The sequence below is a fragment of the Cucurbita moschata genome, unplaced genomic scaffold (assembly GCF_002738365.1).
Source record: "Cucurbita moschata cultivar Rifu unplaced genomic scaffold, Cmos_1.0 Cmo_Scf00005, whole genome shotgun sequence".
NCBI lineage: Eukaryota > Viridiplantae > Streptophyta > Magnoliopsida > Cucurbitales > Cucurbitaceae > Cucurbita > Cucurbita moschata.
In genome coordinates this window covers 1,640,157-1,667,997 of record NW_019268521.1, presented here as the reverse complement: position 1 = coordinate 1,667,997, position 27,841 = coordinate 1,640,157, and the positions used below count along the sequence as shown (strand labels likewise).

At 35.8% G+C, this 27,841-nt stretch overlaps 6 protein-coding genes and 1 non-coding gene across 13 annotated transcripts in view; 2 read left to right on the top strand and 5 right to left on the bottom strand.

Moving 5' to 3' along the window:
* Positions 1-3,007: 3,007 nt before the first annotated feature.
* On the bottom strand, positions 3,008-4,278 carry LOC111442742. Its single transcript, XM_023080253.1, has one exon. The coding sequence runs from the start codon at positions 4,142-4,144 to the stop codon at positions 3,452-3,454; it is 693 nt and encodes a 230-aa protein (XP_022936021.1). The 5' UTR covers positions 4,145-4,278; the 3' UTR covers positions 3,008-3,451.
* A 3,614-nt stretch (positions 4,279-7,892) lies between these two features.
* On the top strand, positions 7,893-11,306 carry LOC111442740 (two-pore potassium channel 1). Its single transcript, XM_023080252.1, has 3 exons — positions 7,893-8,047; positions 9,875-10,813; positions 11,153-11,306. The coding sequence occupies exons 2-3, from the start codon at positions 9,909-9,911 to the stop codon at positions 11,301-11,303; spliced, it is 1,056 nt and encodes a 351-aa protein (XP_022936020.1). The 5' UTR covers positions 7,893-8,047; positions 9,875-9,908; the 3' UTR covers positions 11,304-11,306.
* A 961-nt stretch (positions 11,307-12,267) lies between these two features.
* On the top strand, positions 12,268-15,360 carry LOC111442739 (cysteine synthase 2). Of its 6 annotated transcripts, none has more exons than XR_002710366.1 (7): positions 12,268-12,536; positions 12,707-12,781; positions 13,630-13,773; positions 13,908-14,297; positions 14,375-14,610; positions 14,756-15,073; positions 15,170-15,360. XR_002710366.1 is itself a non-coding variant. In XM_023080251.1 (7 exons), the coding sequence occupies exons 1-6, from the start codon at positions 12,303-12,305 to the stop codon at positions 14,976-14,978; spliced, it is 1,302 nt and encodes a 433-aa protein (XP_022936019.1). In that variant the 5' UTR covers positions 12,268-12,302; the 3' UTR covers positions 14,979-15,025; positions 15,170-15,360. The 6 variants fall into 6 exon arrangements, 3 of the variants coding, with proteins under 3 accessions (XP_022936019.1, XP_022936018.1, XP_022936017.1); XR_002710367.1 differs by having other exon boundaries at positions 14,756-15,049; positions 15,146-15,357; XR_002710365.1 differs by having other exon boundaries at positions 15,146-15,357.
* On the bottom strand, positions 15,330-18,378 carry LOC111442743. The gene is made up of 3 exons (XM_023080254.1): positions 18,162-18,378; positions 15,970-16,073; positions 15,330-15,813 (listed from the first exon to the last, which is right to left on the bottom strand). The coding sequence occupies exons 1-3, from the start codon at positions 18,211-18,213 to the stop codon at positions 15,550-15,552; spliced, it is 420 nt and encodes a 139-aa protein (XP_022936022.1). The 5' UTR covers positions 18,214-18,378; the 3' UTR covers positions 15,330-15,549.
* Positions 18,379-19,437: 1,059 nt separating this feature from the next.
* On the bottom strand, positions 19,438-19,508 carry TRNAG-GCC. Its single transcript has one exon. It is a non-coding gene; the product is annotated as a tRNA-Gly (tRNA).
* Positions 19,509-20,885: 1,377 nt separating this feature from the next.
* LOC111442738 (cleavage and polyadenylation specificity factor subunit 6-like) lies at positions 20,886-24,337 on the bottom strand. Its single transcript, XM_023080248.1, has 2 exons — positions 21,862-24,337; positions 20,886-21,417 (listed from the first exon to the last, which is right to left on the bottom strand). The coding sequence occupies exon 1, from the start codon at positions 24,132-24,134 to the stop codon at positions 22,062-22,064; it is 2,073 nt and encodes a 690-aa protein (XP_022936016.1). The 5' UTR covers positions 24,135-24,337; the 3' UTR covers positions 20,886-21,417; positions 21,862-22,061.
* Positions 24,338-26,658: 2,321 nt separating this feature from the next.
* LOC111442737 (cleavage and polyadenylation specificity factor subunit CG7185-like) overlaps positions 26,659-27,841 on the bottom strand; it is a 6,356-nt gene continuing 5,173 nt past the window's right edge. Inside the window, exons 2-3 of one of the 2 annotated variants that reach the window (XM_023080247.1) lie at positions 26,844-27,378; positions 26,659-26,797 (exon numbers count right to left, since the gene is read on the bottom strand). The gene's annotated coding sequence lies outside the window, so the exon portion shown is untranslated. Of the gene's footprint in view, positions 27,379-27,841 lie in introns of both variants that reach the window. The other variant, XM_023080246.1, reaches the window with a different exon arrangement.

Below are 27,841 nucleotides of genomic sequence, written 5' to 3'. Positions count from 1 at the left end.
CTTTTACTTACGTTCATGTTGTGTCATTTTGGGAATGTATGACCTTGCACTAAAATTATGTCTACATTCGTTAGGGTTAAAATGTCTCAAAATGTACTATAGGAAGATGTGACTAGTCGTCAATTCTTACTACCTAAGTTATATGGTAACAAAGGTGTGGTTGTTACTCATTTGCTTTTAGTCACATTACCTTATTACAAACTATTTTCAGTTCACTTTCTCTCGAACATGACTGAGGCTCGATCATACATCAAAATTGTCTATGACTTACAGTTTTCATATAGCTGACTTGATCGTCGGGTTAGAACAAGTGTCACATAATCGCTGTCTAACTGTCACAAAAGTGCAATTGTGACACTAGACATGTTCGTACATAAAATTGAAAATTGATCTACTTCGTATGAAATGTCTCATAATAATTAATAAAAATACTCTCCAGTTTTAACTTTAAAAAAAAATACCACTAAAACTTTCAAAAGTTATAATAATACTTTTAAAAAATTTTAAAAATTAAAAAATACTCGTAAACATTAAAATAAATTAAAAATAATAATCTTACTGCTGGTTTTCGATGAAATTAGTTAATACTTTATTTCAAAAATACTCTTTTAACTTTCAAAATGATCTAAAAAATATCTGATTTTAAAAAAAAATCCATTAATATTCTAAAAAATTGGTACCACGTTTTCAAAATATTCATGTACTTTCAAAAGTAACATTAAAAAATTTGAAGATAATTTAGGAAATATGGATAAATAGTTTTCGTCCATATATTAACCGTAATTTTTTTTTTTATAAAGTTAGAATACGTTACTTTTAAAATTTTATGTATAATTTCTAAATATAATTCTAACGATAATGGTATTTTTAAATTAATTTTTTTTAACAATATTAAAAGTGGGGTATTTTAAAAATAAATTGCTAAAAATTTAAATCTAAAATTAACTGTAAAAATATTTTTTAATTAAAAATTTAAGAATATTGTTGAAATTGATAGGTTATGGAGCATAGTAAAGTTATATTTGATAAATGAATTGTAAATACGTATATTAACAAGCTAGTAAAGTTATATATGGTAGATAGTTATATATAGTAGATGGTTCTATTTGGTAAAGCTATATATGTGTATATATATAGATGTATATGTGTGTGTATATATATATATGTGTATGTGTATATATATATGTGTATGTGTATATATATATATGTGTGTGTATATATATATATATAAATATATATAAATAATGTATTCTCTGTATTTTCTCTTATTATAAATCTTTAGCCAATATTCTTCTTGCATTTTTCTATCATGTTTTTTGTGTTCATCTAGATCGAGTGTGTGCGTTGTTGAGCGATCCTAACAGAAACTTTATAATATTTCTTAGACAAAATATAAAATTTAGGGATATTTTTATTAACGTGTCATGATTAAAACTATATAGTAAATAATATTAGCTTCCATAATAATTGATGAAATTTAATTTCCACTAAAGGGTGAGAAATTATAAAGTTATTGAACATATTCATCAAATAGCATATTTGGATGTTGACTCTTCAAAATATTCACTCCAAATGCTTCTCTTTTTTTCCCCTTCAAGAATCTGAATATTGTGTCAATTTCATGTCAATTTCTCCTTTTTCTTATTTTTATTTTTAAAATATTTTCCGTTTTAGTCGAGGTCGAGAATTTTGGATTCGTATAATTCAGAAAAAATCGACTATTTATTAGCTTAGCTAACCTTTCGGGAGAATCGAGGCATTTAGTAAGTTTGTAACAATCTCGTTAAAGCAAGGAGTCTCCTTTCGTCATTTCTACTTAAGCATCTTTACTCTTCCACACGTTACAGGTGGATGCTACTGTCGTTATATAAGCGCCCAAACCCACCGCTAGTCGATATTGTCTGCTTTTGCTCGTTATATATTGTCACTAGTCTCATGTTTTTAAAACGAGAGGTTTCTACACCCTTATAAGAATGTTGGGTGTCCCAACGTTCTCACTGACACAATGCTCGGTTTCTGGCTCTGATACCATTTGTAACAACTCAAGCGTCATCAGCCTCACGGTTTCTAAAACACGTTTGTTAACGAGAGGTTTATTTACTATAAGGAATGTTGGGTGGTCCAACATCCTCACTGGCACTGTACCCAATGTCTGGCTCTAATACCATTTGTAACAGTTCAAACCCATTACTAGTAGATATAGTCTGCTTTAGCTTGTTATGTAACGTCATCAGCCTCACGATTTTTAAAACACACTTAGTAGGAGATGATAACATAATATTAAACTTTTTTATTTTAATATTCCTTTATATATATATATATATATATATATATATATATATATATATATATATATATATATATATAAAAAGAAGAATTAGATTCTTCCCCAAGAGAGAGACTACAAAAATTCATCCTTAGCTTTGAAGGATCTAACTCGAAAGGATAAGACAAAGAAAAAGAAAATTACGTGATAATTTATAATGATAATTGATAACGTGACTTAATTTAAAATTTTTAGAACTCTCTCGATCTCGTATATACGGTATACAGATCGAGTCTCAAAAAACTTATTAATACCCTTTTTATCAAATCGTGCATATAAATATATATATATATATTCGATTGTTCAACATATTTTTTAAATAATTTAAAATAAATATTATAAATAGTTTTATAGTTTCTATTCGTACGTCTTAAAAGAAATCAATTTGAGCATAGTTCAGTACATAAAATATCAAATATCATTTTGAAAATCGTGAATTTAACTGGTTAACCATGATCTGTTGTACAGATATTAATTGACGATAAGTAATAATACGATTTAGTTAATATATGAATAATTTATAAAGTTTTTTTTTTTTTAATGAATGTTAGCCAAATTTTAAAAACAATATATATATTATATATTAATTTTAGAATTTAGTTAATAATTTAATTTTTAATCAGAAAAAAATAAAAAAATAATAAAAACTAAATAATTATCCAACCAACAAAATAGGATGAATAAGGAAATAAAAATATACATTACAAGCCTTTTTTTAGGCATCATATATCATCATATATTTAACCTTATAGTTTTAATAAAATTAAGGCTAAATTACCAAAATACCCCTAAACATCGTCATTTGTTTAAACAAATATTCTTATTATTTTGAAAATTACAATATTACCCTTTAACCTTCTTAATCGCTTCAATCATGACTTGGAACAGTGTAGCATTTAACTAGGAACGTAAATTATAACCCGAACATCATCCCACCTATTCAAGTTACAGCTACACCCATTCCAAGTCTCGATTTTCATTCAAAATTTTAAGAAATTTCTACTCCTGAAGCGGTTTCGAAACATTCACGAGAGGTCAAGGGCAATATTCCAATTTTGAAAAGAATAAAAATATTTTTTTGAGTTTTTTTTTTTAAAAGTAATTTAGCCCAAAATTAATTACTAATCAAACCACCACAAGGGTTCTTGTAGCATCGTCTAGAACGATTTCTTCCTTCATTCTCTTAATGAATTCATCAAACTTTCTCTTCAATTCTTCATCACTCAGCACGCCGCCGTTCCCTTCTTCTTCCTCCTCCTCCGTCGCCGCCGCCGTATCCTCAACTTCCCCTGTTTCAGCCGCAAAAAACCTCGCCGCTAATCCATAGCTCTCGTCTTCTTCGCCATTTTCTGGAGCTGAAACGATTCTTTCATCTGGGTCATCGTTCTTTTCATCGGCGGCGGTTTCTGTCGGAATCAGCGGCGGTTTCTGAACCAGCTCCGTCGTAATTGGCTCCGACAGAGGCCCGAAATCGTAGAGTCTGGAACAGGGGTCGAAGCTCCTTGAGGAAGAGGAGAGGGATTTGAAGAGACCAGAGTAATTTGCGAGGAATACGAGGAGGGCGTTGCAGAGGAGGAACATGGAGTTCTTGTCGATTGGTTGGTTGAGGAAATGGAAGCGGGAATTTGGGGAATTATGGAAGAGGTGGAAAGGGAGCCAGGTGGGTATTGGAAGAGCGAAGAGGAAGGAAAACAGAGACAGAGAAAACAACAATTTTGTTACCTTTTTTAGTGTTTGATCAGTGTTCTTGTTCTTGTTCATGTTCATGTTCTTGTTGTTCTTCTGCTCTTCCATGGCTGCCTTTTGGATTTGATCCATGTTTTGATCGATTTCTGGGTTGGAAAGATTGAAGATGCTCTGTTTTATTGAAGCTGTGCTCTGTTTTTGTCTATGGAGGAAGAAGAAGGTGAATGTGTTTGTGTGTGTTTTGGTGAGGAAAAGTGGATATTATGGGAGAAAGGTAAGATGCTAGCTTGCATTATATATAGAGAACCTTGAATTCTTTTGGTGGTGGGTCATGTGAGTTTACGAAAATGCCCTTCTCATTTTGGGATGTCAATTACTTTCGTAAGTTAAGTTTTTGATTTTTGAAACTCGGTGATATTGCATTTTAATTCCTTTTGATGGGTCATGTGGATTTTACCAAAATGCCCTTCTGATCTCGAGATATCGATTAGCTTCCTAAGTTAAGTTTTTGGTTTTCGAAACTTGTGCTATATCATGTCTGAATTTCTCTTGGTGGGTCATGTGAATTTACTAAAATGCCCTTTGATTTTGGGGTATCGATTACCCCACTTGTTAAATTTTTGGCTTTATGAATCTTGTGCTACCGCATTTGAATTTCTTTTGGTGGGTCATGCGAATTTACCAAAATGCCCTTCTGAATTAGGGACGTCGATTACCTCTGTCAGTTAAGTTTTTGGGTTTTGAAACTCTTGCTATTGCATTTTAATTCCTTTTGATGGGTCATGTGAATTTTACAAAAATGTCCTTATGATCTCGAGATATCGATTAGCCTCGTAAGTTAAGTTTTTGGTTTTTGACACTTGTGTTATCATATTTGAATTCCTCTGGGTGGGTCATGTAAATTTATCAAAATGCCCTTTGATTTTGGGGTATTGATTAGCCCTGTTCGTTAAACTTTTGGTTTTGGTGTGTCAGGTGAATTTACCAAAATGCCCTTCTAATTTTGGGATGTCAATTACTTCCCATAGTTAAGTTTTTTGTTTTTGAGACTCGTGCTATCCCAACTTAATTTCTTTTGATGGGTAATGTGAATTTACCAAAATGTCTTTCTAATTTTGGGATGTCGATTACTTTGGGTAAATTAAGTTTTTGATATTTGAAACTCATGCTATTGCATTTTAATTCCTTTTGATGGATCATGTGATTTTTTACCAAAATGCCCTCATGATCTCGAGATATCGATTAGTCTCGTTAAGTTTTTGGTTTTTGAAGCTTGCGCTATCGTATTTGAATTCTTCTTTGTTGGGTCATGTGAACTTATCAAAATGACCTTTGATTTTGGGGTATTGATCAACCCCGTTGGTTAAATTTTTGGTTTTATGAATCTCGTACTATCGCATTTAAATTTCTTTTGGTGGGTCATGTGAATTTACCAAAATACCCTTCTGATCTCGAGATATCGATTAATCTGTATGAAATACATTGAATTCGTAGCTAAATTTCGGCTAATATTGAAGATATTCTTAGAAAATAGATAATAAAATTAAAGAAAAAAAAATCTAGTTATCCAATATTTATCGAAAGTAGCATTAATCACGAAGAGATAAATCCTAACTCGGTTATTTCCTAACGACCAATTTTAAGGTTTTGTGACAATCAACTATTGCCCACTGAAAATGGAAATTTAAATGCTTCGAGATTTCTCTCACCTCATAAACCCATTTTCAATTAAAGAAGTATAATACTATACAAGACTCGTTTTATATAGAAAATTTTGAATTTTTTTGAGTGGGTCATGTGAATTTATCAAAATACCCTTCTAACCTTGAGATATTGATTAGTCTATATGATAAGTTTCTGATTTTTTAAGCTCGTGCTGTTACATTATCTTTACAATCGTCTTTGAAATAACATTGTATTCGTAGCTAAATTCTAAAATCAAATTTGAGTTTTAAAAATATGTTATTATCGAACATTGTCATCGAAAGTAGCACTAATCACTGAAAGATAAACCCTAACTATATTATTTCCCAAGAATCAATTTTAGGGTTTCGTGACGATCCTCGATTGCCCACTAAAAAGGGCAATTTAAATGCTTCGAGGTTTCTCTCACCTCAAAAACCCATATTCAAATAAAGAAATAGGCTCGGGAATCAAACAACAACCATTCATACAGCATAGAAGTATGCTCTAAATTGAAGCGGGTCAATTAGGTCCATAAATCAAGAACCTGACGTAGAACATTGAAGTTGATAGCTTATTAAGAATCTCTCGACTCTCCCTGTTAAGCTACTTATTCGATGCCAAGTAATGCTACAGAAATTAAACCGAGAGGTATAACTCTTTTTCATACGTCGATATTTCTGAGAAGAGCTGGTCTCATATATTCTATACGTCGTCTTCCAATTAAATGAAATAATTTAGATAGGAGAGAGAAGTGTGTGGCTAAGAGAGAGAAATGAAATGATTTATATATTAATTTTAAAGCTTATTTCGACAAGTGGCACTTTCTTATTGGGCGAATATTAATTTTGACTTTTATATTTATCTTCTTCATATTTTATTTTCTTTTTTCAATTATCCCACAAAAACTTCTTATTGGAAAAAAAAAATATTATTATTATTTTTCCATGCAATATTTTGATTATTATATTTGATATTCTAAAAATTATTAAATATATATTTTAAGGGTCGGTGTGAGCCGTTTTTAATTATACCCTTCTCGTTGTTGAAGGGTATCACGGTAAATTATAAAAAATGCTATTGTTTCAAAAATATTATCGAACTTTCAATAATTTCATCAATGCTCGGTAAACGTTTTTAAAAAGTTCAAAAGTACTCACTTGTCACAATCGCACTTTGATAGCAGCGGACTTGCGATTGTGCGGCACTCATTTCTCAGCAGCAAGTGAGTTAAGCCTATTCGTTCTTGCGTCGCCTACGACTAAGCGACGTATGCTCGAGCCTCTAACCCCGATTCAAGAAGAAAGTTTTAGAAAACGGGGTAGAGAGATTTCGAAAGAAAATTTTGAAAGTAAGATTTGAGAAATTGAAATTGGTGTTATATGAGAATGTAAGCAAAATGCAACAACGACTTACTGCATATAATTATAAGGTAAGGTAAAGTACTCTAACGGTTAGTATTTATTTTAAAATATTATTGGAATTTTAAAAATATTTTTGTAAAATGTTTTAAGAAATATTTTAATATATATAACCCATAAATTTTAAATATAAATGAAAATTCAAAAGACTATGTATTCAAATATTTTGGGCTACATTAATTTAATGGGTTGGGCCAAAAAATAAAAAAATAAAAAAATAAAAAAATAAAAAAATAAAAAAGTTTTAAGAGTAACAATGCCAAAATATAATATATATATATATATTCAAACACAAAATGCTCGGGTTTCAATAGTTGGGCTCCTATCTTACATGGATTACTTCCACATTATTTAACGAACGTGACGCGTTACTTAAACAATAAAATAAATTAAAATGTTCGATTAAATTATTATTGACCTTTAAAAAAAGTAAATAGTCAACTAATCTAATCCAACGAGAATAAAGAACAATAGAATAAATAAAAAAGCTCGATTCAATCACATTTAATATTTTAAAAAGTCAACTAGATAGTCAACCAATCTAACGCGACTTAAATTATAATAATAACAAAATAATTTTTTTATTAAATTATAAATTTATTCCATCAATTAAAATTAAAATTTAATAAATAATTTAAATTATATTTGAGATTTATTATACGCCAAATAAAAAATTTAAAAATAATGAGATAATTTTAAAAGTTAAAATATTAATTAGAAGAAATCTAACATTTAAATAATAAACTTTTATTTTATTTTATTTTATTTTATTTTATTATTCAACCCATGAAGCGGTGAGAACGATAACCTATTTGAATGCATTCGCAGGTAATCACTGCCGGCTAATTTCTTCAACTGAATCCTACCAGGAAGAACAGTATCAGAAATTTCAAACGAGTGCTAATCCGATTGTAACTCAACGCCACTCACGGTAAGGTACGGTTCTTTTTCAGAACTTGCCGTAATTCTGCGTATTAGCTTAACGAAATCTGTTATGAGATCTCCATTTTCACTTCTTAGAAACCGAATTGAAGCTTCATTTTGTTGTACAGATTTTTACTACGGCGTAATTTTACTGAGTTTATCGATTTGATCAAATTATTATTTGTTATGGCTTGTTTTCTTCGCTGTTATGTCGTTTGTGGAGATTTTTACGTTAATTGGGAGTTGTTTTCTTTATAGATAGTGGAAATAGTGGATGATGGTCGAAATCAGTACTGTTTTCTGTTTGGAAGTAGTTACGCTTGTGAATTCGATTCATTATATCCTCAATATGACATATTGTACTTGAAACTTCAATTGAACTGAGCTCTGGAGTTAATTTTGAAATTGGAATTGACTGACAACCATTCTTTTCACAATCTCTGAGGCAGGAACACATATATATGTTGTGTAATGCCACCGTCCTTGGTAGAAAATTTTGGTATTTCAACCTCAAAACCGAAGAATTTGAACTCTAGTTGTTTTTCTCACATTTCGATATCTTTAGAAAGAAAATTAGAATCGATAAAGAACTATGGTTCTCATTACTTTGGTCAAGAAGACTAATCAAAGAGTTCAAAGATTGGGGAATTCATAAGGGGGGAAACTTGAGAGAAGGAGAGAGCTTCTGCATTCTGAAACTCTGTGTGTAGTCAGTCAAGTGTTCTTTGTTAGTATTTGAGGACGAACCAGGCATTGGATTTCATTTTTCTGGTATTTTGAAGCGGCTTTATGCTTGATTTTGAGGCAGATCAACACAAATGTTGATGTCTTGTTGCTTTTACAGAAAACTGGAGTTGGCATTTTTGGTTGAATGTAATTGCGAAAGTTTTTCCAAAATTAAAATCGAAACTAACTGGTCTTTTGCCTCTCTAACTTAATGTAGAAGCTCGAAACTGTTGTGATTTTGTTCATATCTTTCACTGAATGATGGCATAGCAACATTAAAGTGGAAACTAACTGATCTTTTGCCTCTCTAACTCAATGTAGAACCTTGAAACTGTTATGATTTCGTTCATATCTTTCACGGAGTTGTGGCATAGCAAAATTGAAATGGAAACTAACTGATCTTTTGCCTCTCTAACTTAATGAAGAAGCTCGAAACTGTTGTGATTTCGTTCCTATCTTTCACTGAATGACGGCATAGCAAAATTAAAATGGAAACTAACTGATCTTTTGCCTCTCTAAATTAACGTAGAAGCTTGAAACTTGATGCGATTTCGTTCAATATTTCACTGAATGATGGCATAGCAAAATTAAAATGGAAACTAACTGATCTTTTGCCTCTCTAACTTAATGTAGAACCTTGAAACTGTTGTGATTTCGTTCATATCTTTCACTGAATGATGGCATAGCAAAATTAAAGTGGAAACTAACTGATCTTTTGCCTCGCTAACTTAACGTAGAACCTCGAAACTGTTGTGATTTCGTTCATATCTTTCACCGAGTGATGGCATAGCAAAATTAAAATGGAAGCTAACTGATCTTTTGCCTCTCTAACTTAACGTAGAACCTCGAAACTGTTGTGATTTCGTTCATACCTTTCACCGAGTGATGGCATAGCAAAATTAAAATGGAAGCTAACTGATCTTTTGCCTCTCTAACTTAATGTAGAACCTCGAAACTGTTGTGATTTCGTTCATATCGTTCTCTGAATGATGGCATAGCAAATTTATGTTAAGGCAGAACTTTAGCAGTGAGGATTACGATTTTATCACTGAAACAACACATCACAAAGCTGAGTAACTTGGTTTTGAATATTATTGTGGTCATGCAGGTTCATGCCATTGGTAGTTTGTTGAATTATCTTAATGGGTAGCCAAGAAGTGAGACAGCCAATGTTACCAACATCATCTAATACCTTCGTAACAAGGTCAATAGATATTCCGAGAAGCAAAAGACGATTGAGGCGCACTAAGAGTGCTCCTCATTCGGGTTCTCCTCATACAGAGACCACCAGCACCGCTACTGGGCTAGTTCCACGTTCAGGATTAGTTTTTGGAAATCTACACCCGAGTTTTATAAGAGTAGCCTTAGTTTTAATAATGTACTTGGGTATAGGAACTTTATGTTTTTACCTTGTCGGGCACCAAATCAAAGGGGGAAAAACCAACGGAGTAGTTGATGCCATTTATTTCACTATTGTGACAATGACAACCGTTGGATATGGTGATCTTGTCCCAAACACTCCTTCCACAAAGCTACTAGCTTGTGCTTTTGTGTTCACAGGAATGGCCGTAGTTGGCCTAATATTAACCAATGCAGCTGATTATTTGGTAGAGAAGCAGGAGATCTTTCTATTTAAGGCCTTCCATATGCACCAAAATGGTCCTTTTGACATTACAAAAGAAATTGATACCAATAAAGCTAGAAATAAGTGTATAGTGGTGTTTCTTTTTCTTCTTTTGTTCATAATTTTTGGGACCGTGTTTCTAGTTACTCTAGAGGAGTTGGATTTTATTGATGCCTTTTATTGTGTATGTTCTACCATTACTACGCTAGGCTATGGAGATAAAAGCTTCTCGACCCGGTGGGGGCGTCTATTCGCCATTTTCTGGATCTTGATAAGTTCCATCACTCTGGCTCAGTTTTTCCTTTATATTGCTGTGCTAAACACTGAGAGAAGGAAAAAATCTCTGGTGAAGTGGGTTCTAAGTAAAAAGGTGACGGTCTTGGACCTCGAGGCTGCGGATCTCGATGATGATGGGGTCGTCGGGTAAGTCATAGTTTGTTCTTTTCATTAGACTTCACTATCTGGTGGCCTCATTGTGAGATCCTACATTGGTTGGGAGGAGAACGAAACATTTTTTATAAGAGTGTGGAAACCTTCCTCTCGCTGACGCGATTTAAAAACCTTGAGGGAAAGTCTGAAAGAGAAAGTTCAAAGAGGACAATATCTGCTAGTGGTGGGCTTGGGCTATTACACTCTTACTCACTCAGAACACACCCATTCGTTTTTTATTGAGACCTCTAGCATGTTTACGAGATTCACATATGTTTTCGAGTTGGAGTTTATTAAATTTCCATTGATCATTTCCTTCTTAAACTTCCACAGGGCTGCAGAATTTGTCATATACAAGCTGAAGGAGATGGGGAAAATCACTGAAGATGACATTTCACCTGTTCTGGACGAATTTGAGAATCTTGATGTTGATCAGTCAGGAACATTGTCCATATCTGATATAACACTTGCTCAATCATCTTAACCAGAGAGGATGATGGTCGAGGAAACCTCGACATGAGTTAAGATGTTTTTGCAATGTTTTTGTAACCGTCTAAGCCCACTACTAATAGGAATTGTCCTCTTTGAGTTTTCTCTTGGGGGCTTCCCTTCAAAGTTTTAAAACGTGTCTGCAAGTTCTGAGCTTGAGCTGTTACAAATGGTATCACAACCAGATATCGAACGGTATGCCAGCGAGAATGCTAGCCCTAAAGAGAGTAGACTGTGAGATTCCACGTGGGTTTGCACATAAAAATGAAAAGTATATTAGAGGGTATAAACTATATTACTTCTTACCATGATCATCAAACAAGTTTAAGGTGCGTTTTCTTTATAGAATTGAAATTTTAGGGTAAAAATCAACGTTTTTTTCGAATTTTTTTTTATTAGAGACGTGTTTGAGAGTAATTTTAAAATTGTTCAAAATACTTTCCTCATATTTAAAATAATTTCAAAACAAATATTTAATAATCTAAAACTAATTTTTCATTATTAAATGTGATTTTTATGAATCAAAATTTAGATTTGAAAGGAATTTTGAACTCGATGAAAATGAAATCAATCCCGAACATTTTTAACTTCTGACCTAAAGGAAATGAATACATAAATTACCGTTAAGCTCAAATTCTCACATATACTTATTGTAATAAATAAAAATTGAAAGATTTAATTCAAGATTTAAAGAAGATTTAATTCAAGATTTAAAGTTTTAAATATTTAATTCGTTAATATTTTATTTCAAAAATACTCAATTTCATTCGGATTTAATTTTTTATTTATTAACACTCAAATTTTTAAATACTTTAAAAAAAAAATACATTAATTTTTTTAAAATGTCATTTAAAAAAAAAATTAAGGGTATTATAGATATATTTTAAAATTTATAACTATTTTTACTAATTCACCATTAATTTAATTAAAATACGACTAAATATAATTGGGAAGGCAGCCCTCATTCCGCTGCATTTCAATTTACAGACCTTTCATGGCGCCTGGGACTGTGACTGCTCGAGCCACAGGCGCCATTATTGCCGCCATCTCTGTTTCTATGGTCCTTTTCTCTTACCTTCTTCGCAAACACCATTCGAAGGATCATTCGAGGAAGAACACAAAATCCTTCTCTGTATCGAAGAAATGTCCAACAAATGGGCTCGTAGGTGCCATTGGCAACACCCCTTTGATACGGATTAACAGCCTCTCCGAGGCCACTGGTTGTGAGGAAAGTTTCATTTCTCTCTTCGACTCTCGAATTGTTTTGATTTGATTGAAGTTTTTCTTCTGTTTACTGATTTCTTGTTTGGTTTCGTTTTAGTTCGTGAAATTTATTGCTTATTTGAACTGCATGTGTCTCGTATAATGTTTGATGTTTTGTTTTACTCCGGATTTCAGATTCTTGGGAAGTGCGAGTTCTTGAATCCGGGTGGAAGTGTGAAGGATAGAGTTGCGGTTAAGATCATTGAAGAGGTGAGTTTATTTACTTTTTTCCTGATGCAGCTTCTGGATTCTTGATGGATGAACAGGGAATTCTGAAGAATTTCCATTGTTATTAGGATAATTTGATTACAATGTTGGTCTCGTTGAAATATTGGTGAATCGTTTTTTGCTCTTTGGAAACAGCTGGGAAGAAACTTAAAAGTTCCTAATTGTATTGAATAAATTTTGAGCATAGGCTTCCTCATCTGTTCACAGTTATGTAATATTATCTGCATATTGCGAAAGTGAGAATGAACTTTGTCATATGTTCAACCTATGATCCTTCCATCAATCCCTCAATTCACTCAGTTTTCAGAAAGATCACTTGGCACATCCCCCAAAAGGAGGAAAAAGTGAGGTGAGAGGGGGTACCTTGTCTTAAATTCTTGATGCTGTGATGCTGCTTCTAGGCTTTTGATTAAGATTGAATGTTTAGTATCTTGGATGCAACCATTGATCTATTTTATATCACCTTTACCCAAAGCCCCTTTTCTTGAGCTTAACAAGCAAAGACTTCCAATCCATAGGCCATTTCCTAGTCAACTTTTGAGACCCAATCCTTTTTACTCATCCTAAAATGTAATGACACAAGCCCACCGCTAGCAGATATTGTTCTCTTTGTGCTTTTCCTTTATAGATCCGCACGGTTAGGTTATTTTATGATCAAAATATTCTAATTCTGTCGATACATGTTCATAAATTTGTGCCTATATCAACATATAATGTGACCATGTTAAAAAAAACATGTCACGACTCAGGAAGGTTGTACTGTCCTCATGGGCGAGTACCGAAATCTACCATGCTGTTTTAGCTATTCTAATTTGAGGTTTTTCTTGTAGGCCTTAGAATCTGGTAAGCTAGTTGAGGGTGGTGTAGTAACAGAGGGAAGTGCTGGAAGCACTGCCATAAGTCTTGCCACAGTTGCTCCTGCTTATGGTTGCAAGTGCCATGTGGTTATTCCAGATGATGCTGCTATTGAAAAAGTATGTTCATTTTGCATTTATGGACTTTAGTTCCTCGGAAAACAAATTTTTCGATTTCATTGCAATCCCCCGTTACGTTAGTACTCCATAGCTGTTGCATAAATTCACAATAATTCTTCTTTCTTGTATACAAGTCTCAAATACTTGAAGCGCTTGGAGCTCATGTTGAAAGGGTAAGACCAGTGTCAATTACGCACAGAGATCACTTTGTTAACATTGCTAGGAGGAGAGCTGCGGAAGCCAATGAGCTAGCTTTGAAGAACAAAAAAGAAGAGCAACTATTTGTGGGAGACAAGGAACAAATTAATGGTCACATTTATGAGGGAGAAACCCAAGATTCCTCTTTCTCAAGTAATTGCAAGGGTGGTTTCTTTGCTGATCAATTCGAAAACTTGGCGAATTATCGAGCTCATTACGAGGGTACGGGACCAGAGATTTGGGAACAAACTGGTGGGTGTATAGATGCCTTCGTTGCAGCTGCAGGAACCGGTGGCACCGTGGCTGGTGTTTCCAATTTTCTCCAGGTAAACACTCTGCATTCCTTGTCCTCTCAAAACCGTGGCGAGGCAATTGTACAGGTTGTCTTATACTTGTTCAACAGGAGAAGAATCCAAATGTGAGGTGTTTCCTCATAGATCCTCCTGGCTCAGGCCTGTTCAACAAGGTGACTAGAGGAGTTATGTACACTAAAGAGGAGGCTGAAGGACGAAGATTAAAGAACCCTTTTGACACAATAACTGAAGGAATTGGAATCAATAGATTAACGCAGAATTTCTTGATGGCAAAACTCGACGGGGCATTTCGTGGAACAGACAGGGAAGCCGTTGAAATGTCAAGGTTAGTGGCCATTGTAGAGCTCAGTTCTTGAGCTTTTGGGTTAATGGGGTTGTAATTTACAGTTCTAAGAGTGCATCAAAATGTAATTTATGCTTCAATTTGAGCCATACTGATCATTCTTCTTGTTGCTACATTATTGACTTAGATATCTGTTGAAGAATGATGGGCTCTTTCTAGGGAGCTCTTCGGCCATGAATTGCGTTGGAGCTGTGAAAGTGGCACAGTCAATTGGCCCTGGCAACACTATTGTTACCATTCTTTGCGACAGTGGAATGAGGCATCTGAGCAAGTTTTTCAGTGCAGAGTATCTGAGTCAATACGACTTGACGCCCAAGGCTACTGGCTTAGAGTTTCTGGAATCCAGGTGAAATGGTAGACCTACGAGCCACAAAATCTCGTGTTAAAGAGCCTGGAGGTTCTCGTGTTAAAGAGCTTGGAGGTTCTCGTGTTAAAGAGCTTGGAGGTTCTCGTGTTAAAGATCTTGGAGGTTCTCGTGTTAAAGATCTTGGAGGTTCTCGTGTTAAAGAGCTTGGAGGTTCTCGTGTTAAAGAGCCTGGAGGTTTGGTATGCCTACTTGAAATTCTCATCATATTTTAGGGTCTTGGAGTACAAAATTGACCATTTTCATGTTGCAAGTCATCAACGTTGGATTAGAGTAATTCAATTTTGTAAGATTGAGGCATTGTTGTTAGGAAGTTTAAGAACATTCAATGATTAGCTTCACCAAACATGCTGCTTTTACAGCAACTACTTGAATTATACCATTGAAGCTCCAATACAAAACTTATTATAGTTCTAAACTCTGGGCATCAAGTTTTCAAAAATATAGAGAGAAGGTATTATTTGTCTCGAAAGGACGTTTAATACCGTGACAAATCGACCCATCAGATCTTTATCTTGAAAACTATGCTAATTTTGTTAAGTTGATCTCTGTGGGCATTACTTCTCAAACTGAGCCTCATGGCAATGTGGGTCAAGCCAGTCCCTTGAAGAACCTTTTGTCATATTGGTGCTTGATTTTCCACCACCTACAAGCTCTCTCAAATTCTCCAACTTATTCTCCCGTCCCGTCGTGGTCCTCCGATCTGCTTCCTTCAATTTTTGCTTTAACCTATGTTTACGATTGGCGGGGTTCAAATCTTGTTTTGACTGTGATGGTGGCGCGCCATGTGGGCCAAGATAGATCGTCATCTCTTCTTTAACCTAGCCATGAAGAATTATAATATGATCATCTGACTCTATAATATTCGATGTCGATATTTCATTTTCATAGGATATTTACAGCTTATCTGCTAAATCTTTGGGCAATCTCCTAGGTGGTTTTTGTTGACATTTATATTAAGAGTTACTGATAGCTACCTTTGGAGGAGGGTCTTGGATCTCTACTTCTGGAGAGCTAACTTTAGTTTGGTCTGTCTCTTCTTCTTCTATCCCCAAGCTGGGAATCACGAACCCATCAGTGTCTGTTGCAAAAAGATACCACACACCAGTCAGTGCCATGCTTCATGAAGATTATCATTTCAACAATAATGTGTTTGTATATTCTTGAGGAAGCACTTGGAGAAAGCTACTGAAAAATCAGCTGAGACAGGGTATGTAAATGACAGTAACTTGCTCACAAGCATCTACTGTAGTACCCCACAATGATAGGGATTGTTCACAAACCATTTGCGACAATCAAGAAATTTTCATGGTTTAAATACTACTTCGATTCTGTACCTTAGACAAGTAATTTGACAAGCAAATATCTAGTTAGGATAGACCGTTCAAATAAATGTAATGATATCATTAATATGAATTCCCGTCGCTTAAGTGATAGCGTAAGGTTCTATGATTATAAGTTTAGGCAGTACAGAAGATTTAATCAGAAACAGCTCACTGAGTACATATATTCATAGTTCAAGAACGACATCATAATCCAGGTACCCAAAAGGCACCCAAAGGAACTGAAGCATAAAAACAACAAACGCAAAGAGTAACAGATAATGTTGGACCTCCTCTACTATCAAGCCACTGGTCACAGATCTTATTTGTGAGATCCCACATCAGTCAGTTGGCGAGGAGAACGAAACATTCTTTATAAGGGTGTGGAAACCTCTCCCAAATAGATGCATTTTAAAAACCCTAAGGAGAAAATCCAGAAAAGACAATATCTGCTTACAGTGTGGGCTTGGACTATTACAAATGGTATTAGAGCCCGACACCGAGCGACGTGCCAACAAGGAGGCTAAGCCTTAAGGGGGTGGATTGTGAGATCCCACATCGGTTGGGGAGGAGAACGAAACATTTTTTATAAAGGTGTGGAAACCTCTCTGTAGCAGACACGTTTTAAAAATCTTGAGGGGAAAATCCAAAAAGGACAAAATCTGCTAGCGGTGGCTTGGGCTGTTACACTAACTTTGACCACTCTTTCCTTTTTTTTGACAACTCTTTCCTTTTCTTTGTATGCTTATGGTCAATGAGAGGAACTTTTCATAGTCTCCTACACGCTAGGACTTGACTCTCCTCCCTTCTTCTTTTGTAAGTTTTATCATCTATAAAATTAACTCCTATCTAAGAAAAAAGTTGGAAAGTAGAATCTAATGCTATTGAATTAACCATTTCCAAGCTAACAGCTACACATAATGAATGGAAAACACTACCATTCCACGAAGTACCTTGCAAAGATATCATCAAGAACTATCCATCGTTTTCCATTTTCATGAGGAAACCACCACAGACAGAGAATGACATACTTTTCGAGCAGAAATGATTTCTCTCATGAAACTCAGCAGCCAAGTGATTCAAATTTAGGCTTTTAACTTAATCAAATTGAACCTGTGCTAAAGAATTAGTGTGGAGGATATGGACTGCGATAAGACCGGATTATTCCTGCAATCTTTAGGTTGTTTAAACGAAGTTTTTCATCAAATCCTTCCCGACAGGTTTTCTTACCTCCACGGTCGAGTTTTCCCAATTCTAATACTTCCACCTGGGGATTACGGTCGCAAGACCGAAACTCAAAGGAGCAACGTCAGTATCCTTCAACTATTAACTTGTGTTCTCGAAATATGTGTATAGGTTTGTAGCTGAGTTAGACTATACTACCTTTGTTCTCAGTTTGGGCACTCTTTTGATCAATCTTAACATCTTATGATTCACTCAACCAAACCTCAAGTTTTTGTATTCAGCATGCCGTGTAAAAGAAGAAAGTGGAAACAATAAAAGCAAAGCCTCAGAAACAGGGGAAACAAATTTTCCATCACTACGAAGAACAATCCAAATCCAGAAAACAAAACAACGAAATCTTCAGCATAGATTACCAAACAATCAGCAACATTGGGACAAAATCCGTAGATAAAATTCAAGCACAATCTTCCAATAAAAGGAGGTTTAATCGATCCGAAGACAAACACAAAAACAAACCTACCATTCAACATTAGGGTTCATAAACACATTCCCGAAATTCCATTGCAGATTCCAAAATTTTCAATCCACGGTAACTCAATGGAAGAACAAATTCCATTTCCGATAGGAGAAAAGAGATTGAAGAATCAAAGAACAAAGATTACCCCACTCATCTTCTTCAACTGGAGGAGCTTTGTGCACAGACGACGGGTCCATTGAATACCGACGAGCATGGATTTCAGTGGCCTCAGGGCGCTAAAGCCCAGAAAGGAAGGGGGAAAAAAAATGATTAACACCACCACGACCCAACGCGATTCCCGAAGAAACTTCAAATTTAAAGGAAATGAAATGCAGAGAGAATAAATTTTAAAAGGAAAAAAAAATAAAATAAAAAATAAAATCCTCTGGCTAATTATGATTAAGAATGATACAACACAAAGTTTACTCCCAACAAGTTTCTTGTCGGGATCGTGGAACTCTTGTTTGAGAAGTAAGTAAGCTGGTCCTTGTTTGGTCATAAGGATAATGGTTCTTATTAGGTCAGGGGCAGCCGACCCGGGAGTTACCCGCGATTGGTAATGACATAGTATGAGAAATTCTTTTAGATCAACTCGAGTTAGTGACTCGAACAACCAAAATAGAGTTCACAACTCAACCTTCTATTTTCAAGTCAGGTTATGTTGACTTAGCTGGAGTGTATATTACACTAATAACTTTCGAGGAAGCGTAACCATCCAATTGAATTTCATTACCCTCTCGCGCTGTTACGAGAGTGGACCTACTTTCCACTTTGTTACTCTAGAGCTCGACGACAAGCAAGTAAATGTAATCACGTCCTCCATTAGCTAGTGTGTGGGGACTTCACTCCGACAAGCACTACACTGTCTAACACCAATTCATAGATTAATCTAAGTTAGGAACGGTTTGTCTGCCAGTAATAATTAAGACTTTTTTTTTTCTTCAGTTTAACCAGATTTGAAATTTTAACCTATTATAATGTTTTAACCGACTGAATTGAATTACATTATAGTGTCAGTTATAATAAAACAATTTATTTTTGCTAAATCTATCAACATAGTTAAAGTTTAGGATTAACTTTTACCTTAAGATTAAAATATGGATTTCGATACTCAAATTTTCTTATCATAATTTTTACTTTAAAAAAAAAAAGTTTAAAAATTGCTCGTAATTACGTGTCGGTAACGTGGTGTTATCATCCTAAGTTGGAATAATGGTAGTGTAATATTATCACTATATATATCAAAAGAGGCCTAAGAAAGCTTTTATTTCAAGGAAAAAATAGATAAAATTAATAAAATAAAATAAAAGGCGAAAACATGCACTAGCGGGGAATCGAACCCGGGTTTGGCCTAAGAAAGCTTTTATTTCAAGGAAAAAATAGATAAAAATAATTTTTTTTTAAAAAAAAGCGAAAAAAAATGCACCAGCCGGGAATCGAACCCGGGTCTGTACCGTGGCAGGGTACTATTCTACCACTAGACCACTGGTGCTGATGTTTTAATATTTCTAAATTATTTTATAAGTTCTTAAATTCATTTTTTACTCCTAAACTTGAGGGAAACTAATATATACACTCGTGATCTCTACTTACTAAAAGAAAAAACAAAAAAACGTGCGGAGGTGACGTGGAATAGTGTGAAAGTAAGAGAAATTCATTTAACCTCTAAGTTGTCTGTCCCAAACAAGACAGAGAATTCCTGTTTAAATAGGGAATGCAGTCCCAAACAAGATAGAGAATTCCTGTTTAAATAGGGAATGCAGTCCCAAACAAGAAAGAGAATCCCTGTTTAAATAGGGAATGCAGGAGAGAGCTGAAAAAGATTTCTCCTTGTTAGCTAAACGACTCGAGAACGCGGAAAGAGATTTCTCCTTGTTAGCTAAGCAAGTCGAGGATGAGGATTACATTCTTCATCTCCATTCCCGCTCTCTCCCAACCTACCCAACTCACTTTATATATAATATATAACTAGAATACTATTGTAATATTGAAATTTAAGTCCGTAGAAATTACGTTAACATAGTAAATCTACCTGAATTCCACAAAATCTAATGAGTTAGCTATATTCTATTCAAACAAAAATTGAAACCGAGAAATAGTGTGACTCGATATAAAATACAAATTGGAACTCGAACATCGTCACATTCATGCAAGTCTCAATTTACATTCGACGTTCCAATAGATTTTCACTCCAAAAAGAGTTTTGAAACGTATAGAAAAAACGTTCGATAATTTAACCCGTCTTTAAAAGCAAATCCAAGAGGGAATTCAAGTGTTTCAATCAACAAGTTGCATAAAGTATAGAAAGATCAAAAGATGGAACCAAATTCTCAAGACCTGAAAAAGTAAACAAAGACGTGACCACAAATAACAACAGGCTATGAAACAGCTCTTCATGTGCTGATTGATATCCATAACCACATCAAGTCAAGAAGTACATGCATACGAGTGTATCGAGTCGAGTACGAACGACCTTTGAAGGTCTGAAACAACAGCTTTCAAAGAATCATTATCTCTACATCCTCGTAATCGAATAGGCCGAGGCGTGATAACGTGAGAAGAGGGGCAAACATATGATACAACACCTCATAAAATAGAATAATTTACGAACACAGCACGATATCGTGTGGTCTAACTTACTCTAACAACAACATAGTAAGCCATTACATGTCCATCAAGTCAAGAAGTACATGCATACAAGTGTATCAAGTCGAGTACGAATGACCTCCGAAGGTTTGAAACAACAACTTTCAAAGAATCATTATCTCTACATCTTTGTAATCGAACAGGCCGAGGCGTGATAACGTAAGAAGAGGGGCAAACATATGATACAACAGCTCATAAAACAGAATAATTTACGAACACGATATCGTGTAATCTAAGATACTTACTCTAACAATATAGTAAGCTATTACATGTCCATCAAGTCAAGAAGTACATGCATACAAGTGTATCGAGTCAAGTACGAACGACTTCTGAAGGTTGAAACAACAGCTTTCAAAGAATCGTTAGCTCTACATCTTCGTAAGTGAACAGGCCGAGGCATGATATCGTAAAAAGAGGGGCAAACATATGATACAACAGCTCAAAAAACAGAATAATTTACGAACACGATATCGTGTGGTCTAAGAAACTTACTCTAACAACAACATAGTAAGCCATTACATATCAAAAACAACATCAAGACAGTACGGACTTCAGCAATAGTTTAGCCATTACATCTAAGAACATCAGTTTCATCATCAGGTGCCAAGTCTCAAGAAACATAATCCAAAAGAAACGTGAGAGAGTTTAAACCAAGAGTTTCACTATCAAATTAGTAGAGCAAATAGCTGCTGCCATGCCTGGGGTTGGTTCTCTACACGAAGTTAAAGGGATCTCGCTGCCATCTCCAAAGCCAACTGTCGTACCATTAGATCAACGCCTTAGTATTAGACGTCGTTATAGGCACGACGAAACAAAGGAAAACAAGGGATTCTTCCAATCAGCAACAATGTTAATGCTAGAGATTTATATCAGTCATAATAACATTTTGAGGCTAGAGTAGCATGAAAAACAAAAACAACGTTCTATATACCATGTCTATACAGATGCTTAGCTAAATAAATGTCAATCGAAATGCAAAATCTGTGTGGCGATCGACAACAGAGCGTCATGATATGATATTGATTCCATAAACAAAGAAACTATAAGTAAATAGAACCATTTCTAAAGAGAACCAATTTAAAACAATTCCTTTGTTAGCACGTTCATATTAAACTACGGTAGATACCGAAAAGAGACATACCATTTCGCTAGCGTTTAATTTAAAAAGTTGGAGAAAGAAGGGAATCGTGTTAACTTACTGCTTTTTTTGTCTTCTCTAGAAAATCTTGACATGCTCCTGTTGTAAGAAATAACCAGTGGAATTCGGAGTCAGATAAGCGATGGCAAAGGAAATGGGCAATTAGCGAATCAACGAGCCGAAAACATCGAAGAGAGAATCCAAACGAACATGGAAAGCCGAAGTCTAAATAGTTTTAAGTATGCATTTGTAATGATTTAACTACTCAGAAGTTAGCCGCCGTCTTTTCCCATAATCAGCATCCCTAGATCTAGAACGACTTTGTTCTTCTTGTGGCAGTCGAGACTTGCTATGAGTCCTTGATGACCGCCCCCTTTCCCACTCATCTTCATGCTCGGGAGCACGGTCCCTATACCTATGATGATCCATATATCTGTCCCGATCTTCCTTGTGCCTATCTCGATCACGGTCACGATCACGATCTCTATCACGGTCGCGATCATGGCCACGCTCATAATCTCGAGAACGTTCCCTATTGCGATCACGATCCTTGTCTCTCTCTCGACCTATATCTCTATCATCATGTGGCCTTCTATCTGGCCAATCATGGTCAGGAGCTGGATCTTTTTCTTTGGACCTCTCTCTATCATATCCAACATCTCTATCGTCTCGATACCTTCTATCAGAAGATTGTGACCAATCCCTTTCGGAGCCTTTATCTTTCTCCTTAGCAGAACTTGCCCACCCGCCTTTATCGTGACTGCCTTCACCATATTGTTGGTCAGACCCAGCTTCTTCTCCATAACTAGACTCTCCAGCTCTCCCTCCACCATGTTCTTCCATGCCCCATCCACCCATACTAGGATCAGACCACATCCCCATATTAGGCCCCCCATCGACACCCGAACTTGGCATCATCCCCATTCCACCCATATGCATACCTCTACCGAAAAATGCTGGGTTCACATGAGGAGCTACTCCAGGAAGGCCAACACCCCCAACAGGTGGAAATGAAGATAAAATTCCAGAGAAAGGGGGCGTGGGAGCACCAGGAAAACCACCATATGTGCCCATTCTTCCCATGGGTGCACCAAAAGCTGGATCGAAACCTTGACCCATCATCGACTGCGGATGCAACAAAGGAGGGGCGGCACCAATTCCTTGGCCAAATCCATTTCCACCATTCCCCATTATACCTCTGCCCCCCATCCCACCTCCCCTGTTCCTCATTGCCCCAGCTGGTCCTCTACCTCCCATTCCATGAACATTACCTCTCCCCCAATTACCTCTCCCAGAACTTCTATTGCTATCACCACCACCTTGATAATTACCACCCGTTGCAATGTTACTTCCAACCATTTTACCTGCAGCATCATTGGCACCTCTCCTAGCTTGAGCGTTAGTAGATTGCGCCATCGGTTGGTTCCTATTTACTTGGGCTTCTCCCATCCTCTTAACACTAAATGGTGATGCATAGGCAACAACGCATGGCCGTCCATTAAAAATATGCCCATTCATTCCTTCCTTGCAGGCTGTAGCAGCAGATGGATCAAAAAATTCAACTTGACAATACCCTTTCGACTTCCCACTAGCCTTTTCGTCGAAGAATTTGACCTCTTTCACCGGACCATACTTGCAGAGTTCCACCTCCAGCTCCTCATCTGTAGTCCACCAATGTAAATCACCAACAAACAAAATCGTCCCCCCGCCGCCTCCCCCTCCGTTCCCAGCATTACCAAACCCATTCACATTCACTCCACCACCTTGCCTAAGCAAACCATCATTTTCTACATTCCCTGCATTTGCTAAAACTCCTCCATGAGGAGGCTGGTGCTGATGCTGTTGAGGACCTGGATGCCCAACTACGTTATTACTACTCTCCTCTACTTCATTGAATTTACTCCCTTGCCCTAATTCAACCCTAATTCCACCTCCACCGCCCACCGGCGGCGCTGCTCTAGTAGCCATCTCATTCGTTCTTACATCTGGAACCTGATTATAACTCGGCGGTACTCGGTCCGAAGCCCTCGGACCACCAGCAACTTCAGCCGAAGCAGCAGCAACAACACCAGGCACCGAAGCACCCAAGTTGGGTGCTGTAGCTGAACCAGACTCGATCTTCAGCTCCTCCTCCTTCTTATATCCTAAATCATCGTTTTTCCTCAAAGATTGAAGAAACCCCTCCCCAACATTAACATCGTTGTACAGGTCCTCGTATTCATCTTCATCTTCGCCTAAGAAACCCTCATCAGCAACAGCAGAAATTGCCTCATTTCTATGGAACTGGTCTATACGATCCATACCCTCCCCAAACCCTCCCGCACCTTCATCCATCTCTAAGCTTCCTCGACTTCCCCAACTAATGGATTTTTGCTATTCATTCAAAACTATAAATTTAAATGCAAGTAACAATCACAAAGTCTATGGAAGAACTTACAAGATACGAAGTGAGCAAAAGCAGATAAGAGTTCAAGGATCTTTCAAAGCGGAATAAGTGCAAAAGGAATAGAGAAAACAAGAGAGAGAGAAAGAGAGAGAGAAACCCTAATCTGGAAAGCGCGAGTGGATATACTGGAAATTTCGGTTCTTCAACTTCGTTGCTAACTTGCGCTGGGTTTAACTGTCATTTTATTATGCTTTCATTTTTGGATGAACAGTCAATGATGAGGATGAGGATTACCCCTTTCCCTTAAAAAAAAAACACAAATATATATATATGATACCGTTTGTCGCAATCCCACTTTTGATGGTAGTGGACTTGCGATTGTGCGGCACTCACCTTCTAACGACAAGTGAACTAAGCCAATTCGTTCTTGCGTCGCCTACGGCCAAGCGACTTATGCTCGAGCCTCTAGCCTCGATTTTAAGAGAAGGTTTTAGAAAACGAAGGGAGAGAGAGAGAGAAATTTTTGGAAGAGACGTTATATAAGCAAGCAAGAGAGAAATAACAACGGCTCCCGTATATAACCTTGAGTAGGGAAAAGTTATATATATATATATATATATAATTTTAATTCCATTATTAACATTATTTAAATAAAATACGAGCGTGAACGTAATGTAGTTCAGTTGATTAGAACATAGATTAAAAAAATTTAAGAATTTGAGCGTCCATTCAAACTTTTAAATGCTTAGATTTTAAATTTTACATTTTCATTAATAACCTTAAGTCGGGCCTTTTTTTTTTGGTAATAAAATTTGGTAATTTATTTAAGCTAGTTCCTTTGTACTCGTATTTAGGTTAGGTACTCGTATTGAGGTTAGACACCCTTTTACTTTAGGTACTCGTAAAAGCTACTCCTCATCTCGAGTAAATAAACAATTAACCATTTTTTAACAATTTAAGAAGGGCCATCCTCCTCGATAATTATTCAATACTGAAATACAACATTTTCTCTCTTAATAGGCAATGATTTTAATGAATCCCCTACAATAGTTCGTCTTGGCCCAGATTTAGAACTATCCTCGTCGGTTTGTGCAAAGTCGTATCTCTTTGGTTAATAAGATCCAAAAGGTTTATCGATCCCAGGGGGTGGAGATCCATAATAGACATGTTGAGATTATTGTACGTCAAATAACATCAAAAGTGTTGGTTTCAGAAGATGGAATGTCTAATGTTTTTTCACGTGGAGAACTCGTTGGATTGTTGCGAGCGGAATGAACAGGGCGTGCTTTGGAAGAAGCAATCTCTTACCAAGCCGTATTTTCTATTTGGACTTTAGAACAAGCCAAAATACTATTTTTATCAGAAAATCTTCTTCGAAGGGAGTCCGTTACGAATCTATTACTGCTGAACTACCAATAATGATCAAAATAATCATTTTTTTTGTTGTCGTTATATGCATATGGTAAAGAATTAAATAGCTAACAAACACACACAAGAGACCAAGAACATTTACCCATATCGAGGTAGCCAAATATGATGAACACCTTAAAGGTCAAATGAAAGTGGAAGGACGTTACACCAAACACAACATTACTTGATGAATCTCTAGTTCGAGTCGAATCTTTGGAAGCCATTTCACATAACGCTCATGGATCACTAGAATATATATCCATATTGATCATTGAAAGTGTTCTTAGAAAAAGTGATCCTAGAGAGAAAACATTCGACTATTTTCTTCCAAAAGGAACACGAGTAATGATCTCTGCCCATCAATTTTCATACTTCACAAAATCATAGACCAATGGAACAAAAAGCAGAGCCGCTTTCCATGAACTAATGATATCCATGACTATACCTCTTAATGAAATGGACAACAGGTTCATATACAATGCACGTATGCTCAAAATTTCTAGACAGTGATTCTCAATATATTCGAATGACATCTCACATTTCCAATAGAAGTAAAGAAACTTTTGGATATGGTCTTAACGTACCGCCTTTAAAAAATGTAAAAGTCCTATAAATCTCATCACGGCTTTCTTCTGGAATCTGTGGAAAGAAAGAAATCAAAGAATATTTGCAGAAAAGACAAAAACCTACACAACTTTTCGACAATGTTGTTTACTAGGCTATATCTTGATACAAACTGTCTAATATTCACTTCCTACGGTTATACCTCCCTCATTGCAAATTGGGAAGTTCTTCTATAAACGCCGTAGATTATACAACCCTTCTGTAAATGAAAGAAATCAGAGAATATTTGCAGAGAAGACATAGACCTACACAACTTTTCGATAATGTTGTTTACCCGGCTATATCTTGATACAAACAGTCTAATATTCACTTCCTACAGTTATACCTCCCTCATTGCAAATTGGGAAATTCTTCTGTAAACGCTATAGATTATACAACCCTTCTGTAAATTTCAATCATCGATAAAATTGTCTCTTATAAAACAAACAACAGAACAGATTCATACGAAGTAAGGGGTATATACAACCTGTGAAACTACATCTAGTCAAGAATTTACATACATAATACAACCTTTGAATGAAGCTACATCTAGTCAATTGGTAACAGGTACATACATACAAGTATGAGGCCAAACAACCTCAGAGAACAACAGGTACATACATACAAGTATGAGGGCAAACAACCTCAGAGAGCTACATCTATCAATTGGTAAAAGGTACAAACAAGTATGAGTACATACAACAACCTCTAAAAGAATGCTTAGCTCCACACTTGACAATAGAATGGCTAAGGTGTGGAATCAAGGAAACCCAAAGGAAAAAAAAGGGTTGGAAAGAGGTGTGTGAATATATGATACAACAACTCATAAAACAGAATAACGCACAACACAACATCCTCGAGGCTACGATACTCTAACAACATAGTGTAAGCCATTTACATGTCTGAAAACATATAGACATGTCTAGACTCGAACAGTATTTAGCCATTAAAACAAGAATATCAAAGTCATCAAGTGCCAAGAAGTCAAGAAACATCATTCAAAAGAAACGCGAGAAGTTCTAAACCAAGAAGTTTCTTTATCAAATTAATAGAGTGAGAAGGTATTGCCATGCATGGGGGGGTTCTCTCTATGCAGACGCGAATTTAAAGGTTTCATGTTGTCACCGAACCAACTGCTGTTCCACTGAATGAAATCCTCGGTATCGAATGTCGTTTAAGCTACAAAACAACAGAAAATGAGAGGGTGCTACCAATCAGAAACAACGTTAATGACATGCTCGCCTATTGATAATTAGTATGCCAATATGAAGAGAGAAAAAAACATGTAGATCATGGCAACTCAGAGTAGATGAGACACAAAAACATCTAAAATCGAGAGAAAGAGCCCGGTTTGGATTTATTTTCTAAGCGCTTCGAAACAAAACACTTAGAAAGTCATTCCAAACATCCTCAAAAAACGAAAATAAGCATGTCAATTCAAACAGAAAACAACTTTAGCCAAATCTTCCATATCTTTAGAAGCTTTGACATCTTTAGCCAACTAATCTGAAACAGAAAACAACTTTCCTTTTGTTGCAGAAGTAAACTCTTTCCCAAACTACAAGGATCGAGTACGGTAACTAAGCCCCATCCGAACAAAAGGTCTCTTCGACATCCTCTTCCCTCTTTTTTTTTTTTTTTT

Bases quoted from the DNA above. Each gene is read 5' to 3' on its own strand.
- LOC111442742 (XM_023080253.1), bottom strand. From the start codon at position 4,144: ATGGATCAAATCCAAAAGGCAGCCATGGAAGAGCAGAAGAACAACAAG.
- LOC111442740 (XM_023080252.1), top strand. From the start codon at position 9,909: ATGGGTAGCCAAGAAGTGAGACAGCCAATGTTACCAACATCATCTAAT. The intron at 10,814-11,152 runs GTAAGTCATAGT...AAACTTCCACAG, and splicing joins GATGATGATGGGGTCGTCGG to GGCTGCAGAATTTGTCATAT.
- LOC111442739 (XM_023080251.1), top strand. From the start codon at position 12,303: ATGGCGCCTGGGACTGTGACTGCTCGAGCCACAGGCGCCATTATTGCC. The intron at 12,537-12,706 runs GAAAGTTTCATT...TCCGGATTTCAG, and splicing joins CCGAGGCCACTGGTTGTGAG to ATTCTTGGGAAGTGCGAGTT. The intron at 14,611-14,755 runs GTTAGTGGCCAT...TTATTGACTTAG, and splicing joins GAAGCCGTTGAAATGTCAAG to ATATCTGTTGAAGAATGATG.
- LOC111442743 (XM_023080254.1), bottom strand. From the start codon at position 18,213: ATGGACCCGTCGTCTGTGCACAAAGCTCCTCCAGTTGAAGAAGATGAG. The intron at 16,074-18,161 runs GTAATCTTTGTT...TTTTTGCAACAG, and splicing joins AGTTGAAGAAGATGAGTGGG to ACACTGATGGGTTCGTGATT. The intron at 15,814-15,969 runs GTAGCTATCAGT...CTTCATGGCTAG, and splicing joins TCCAAGACCCTCCTCCAAAG to GTTAAAGAAGAGATGACGAT.
- LOC111442738 (XM_023080248.1), bottom strand. From the start codon at position 24,134: ATGGATGAAGGTGCGGGAGGGTTTGGGGAGGGTATGGATCGTATAGAC.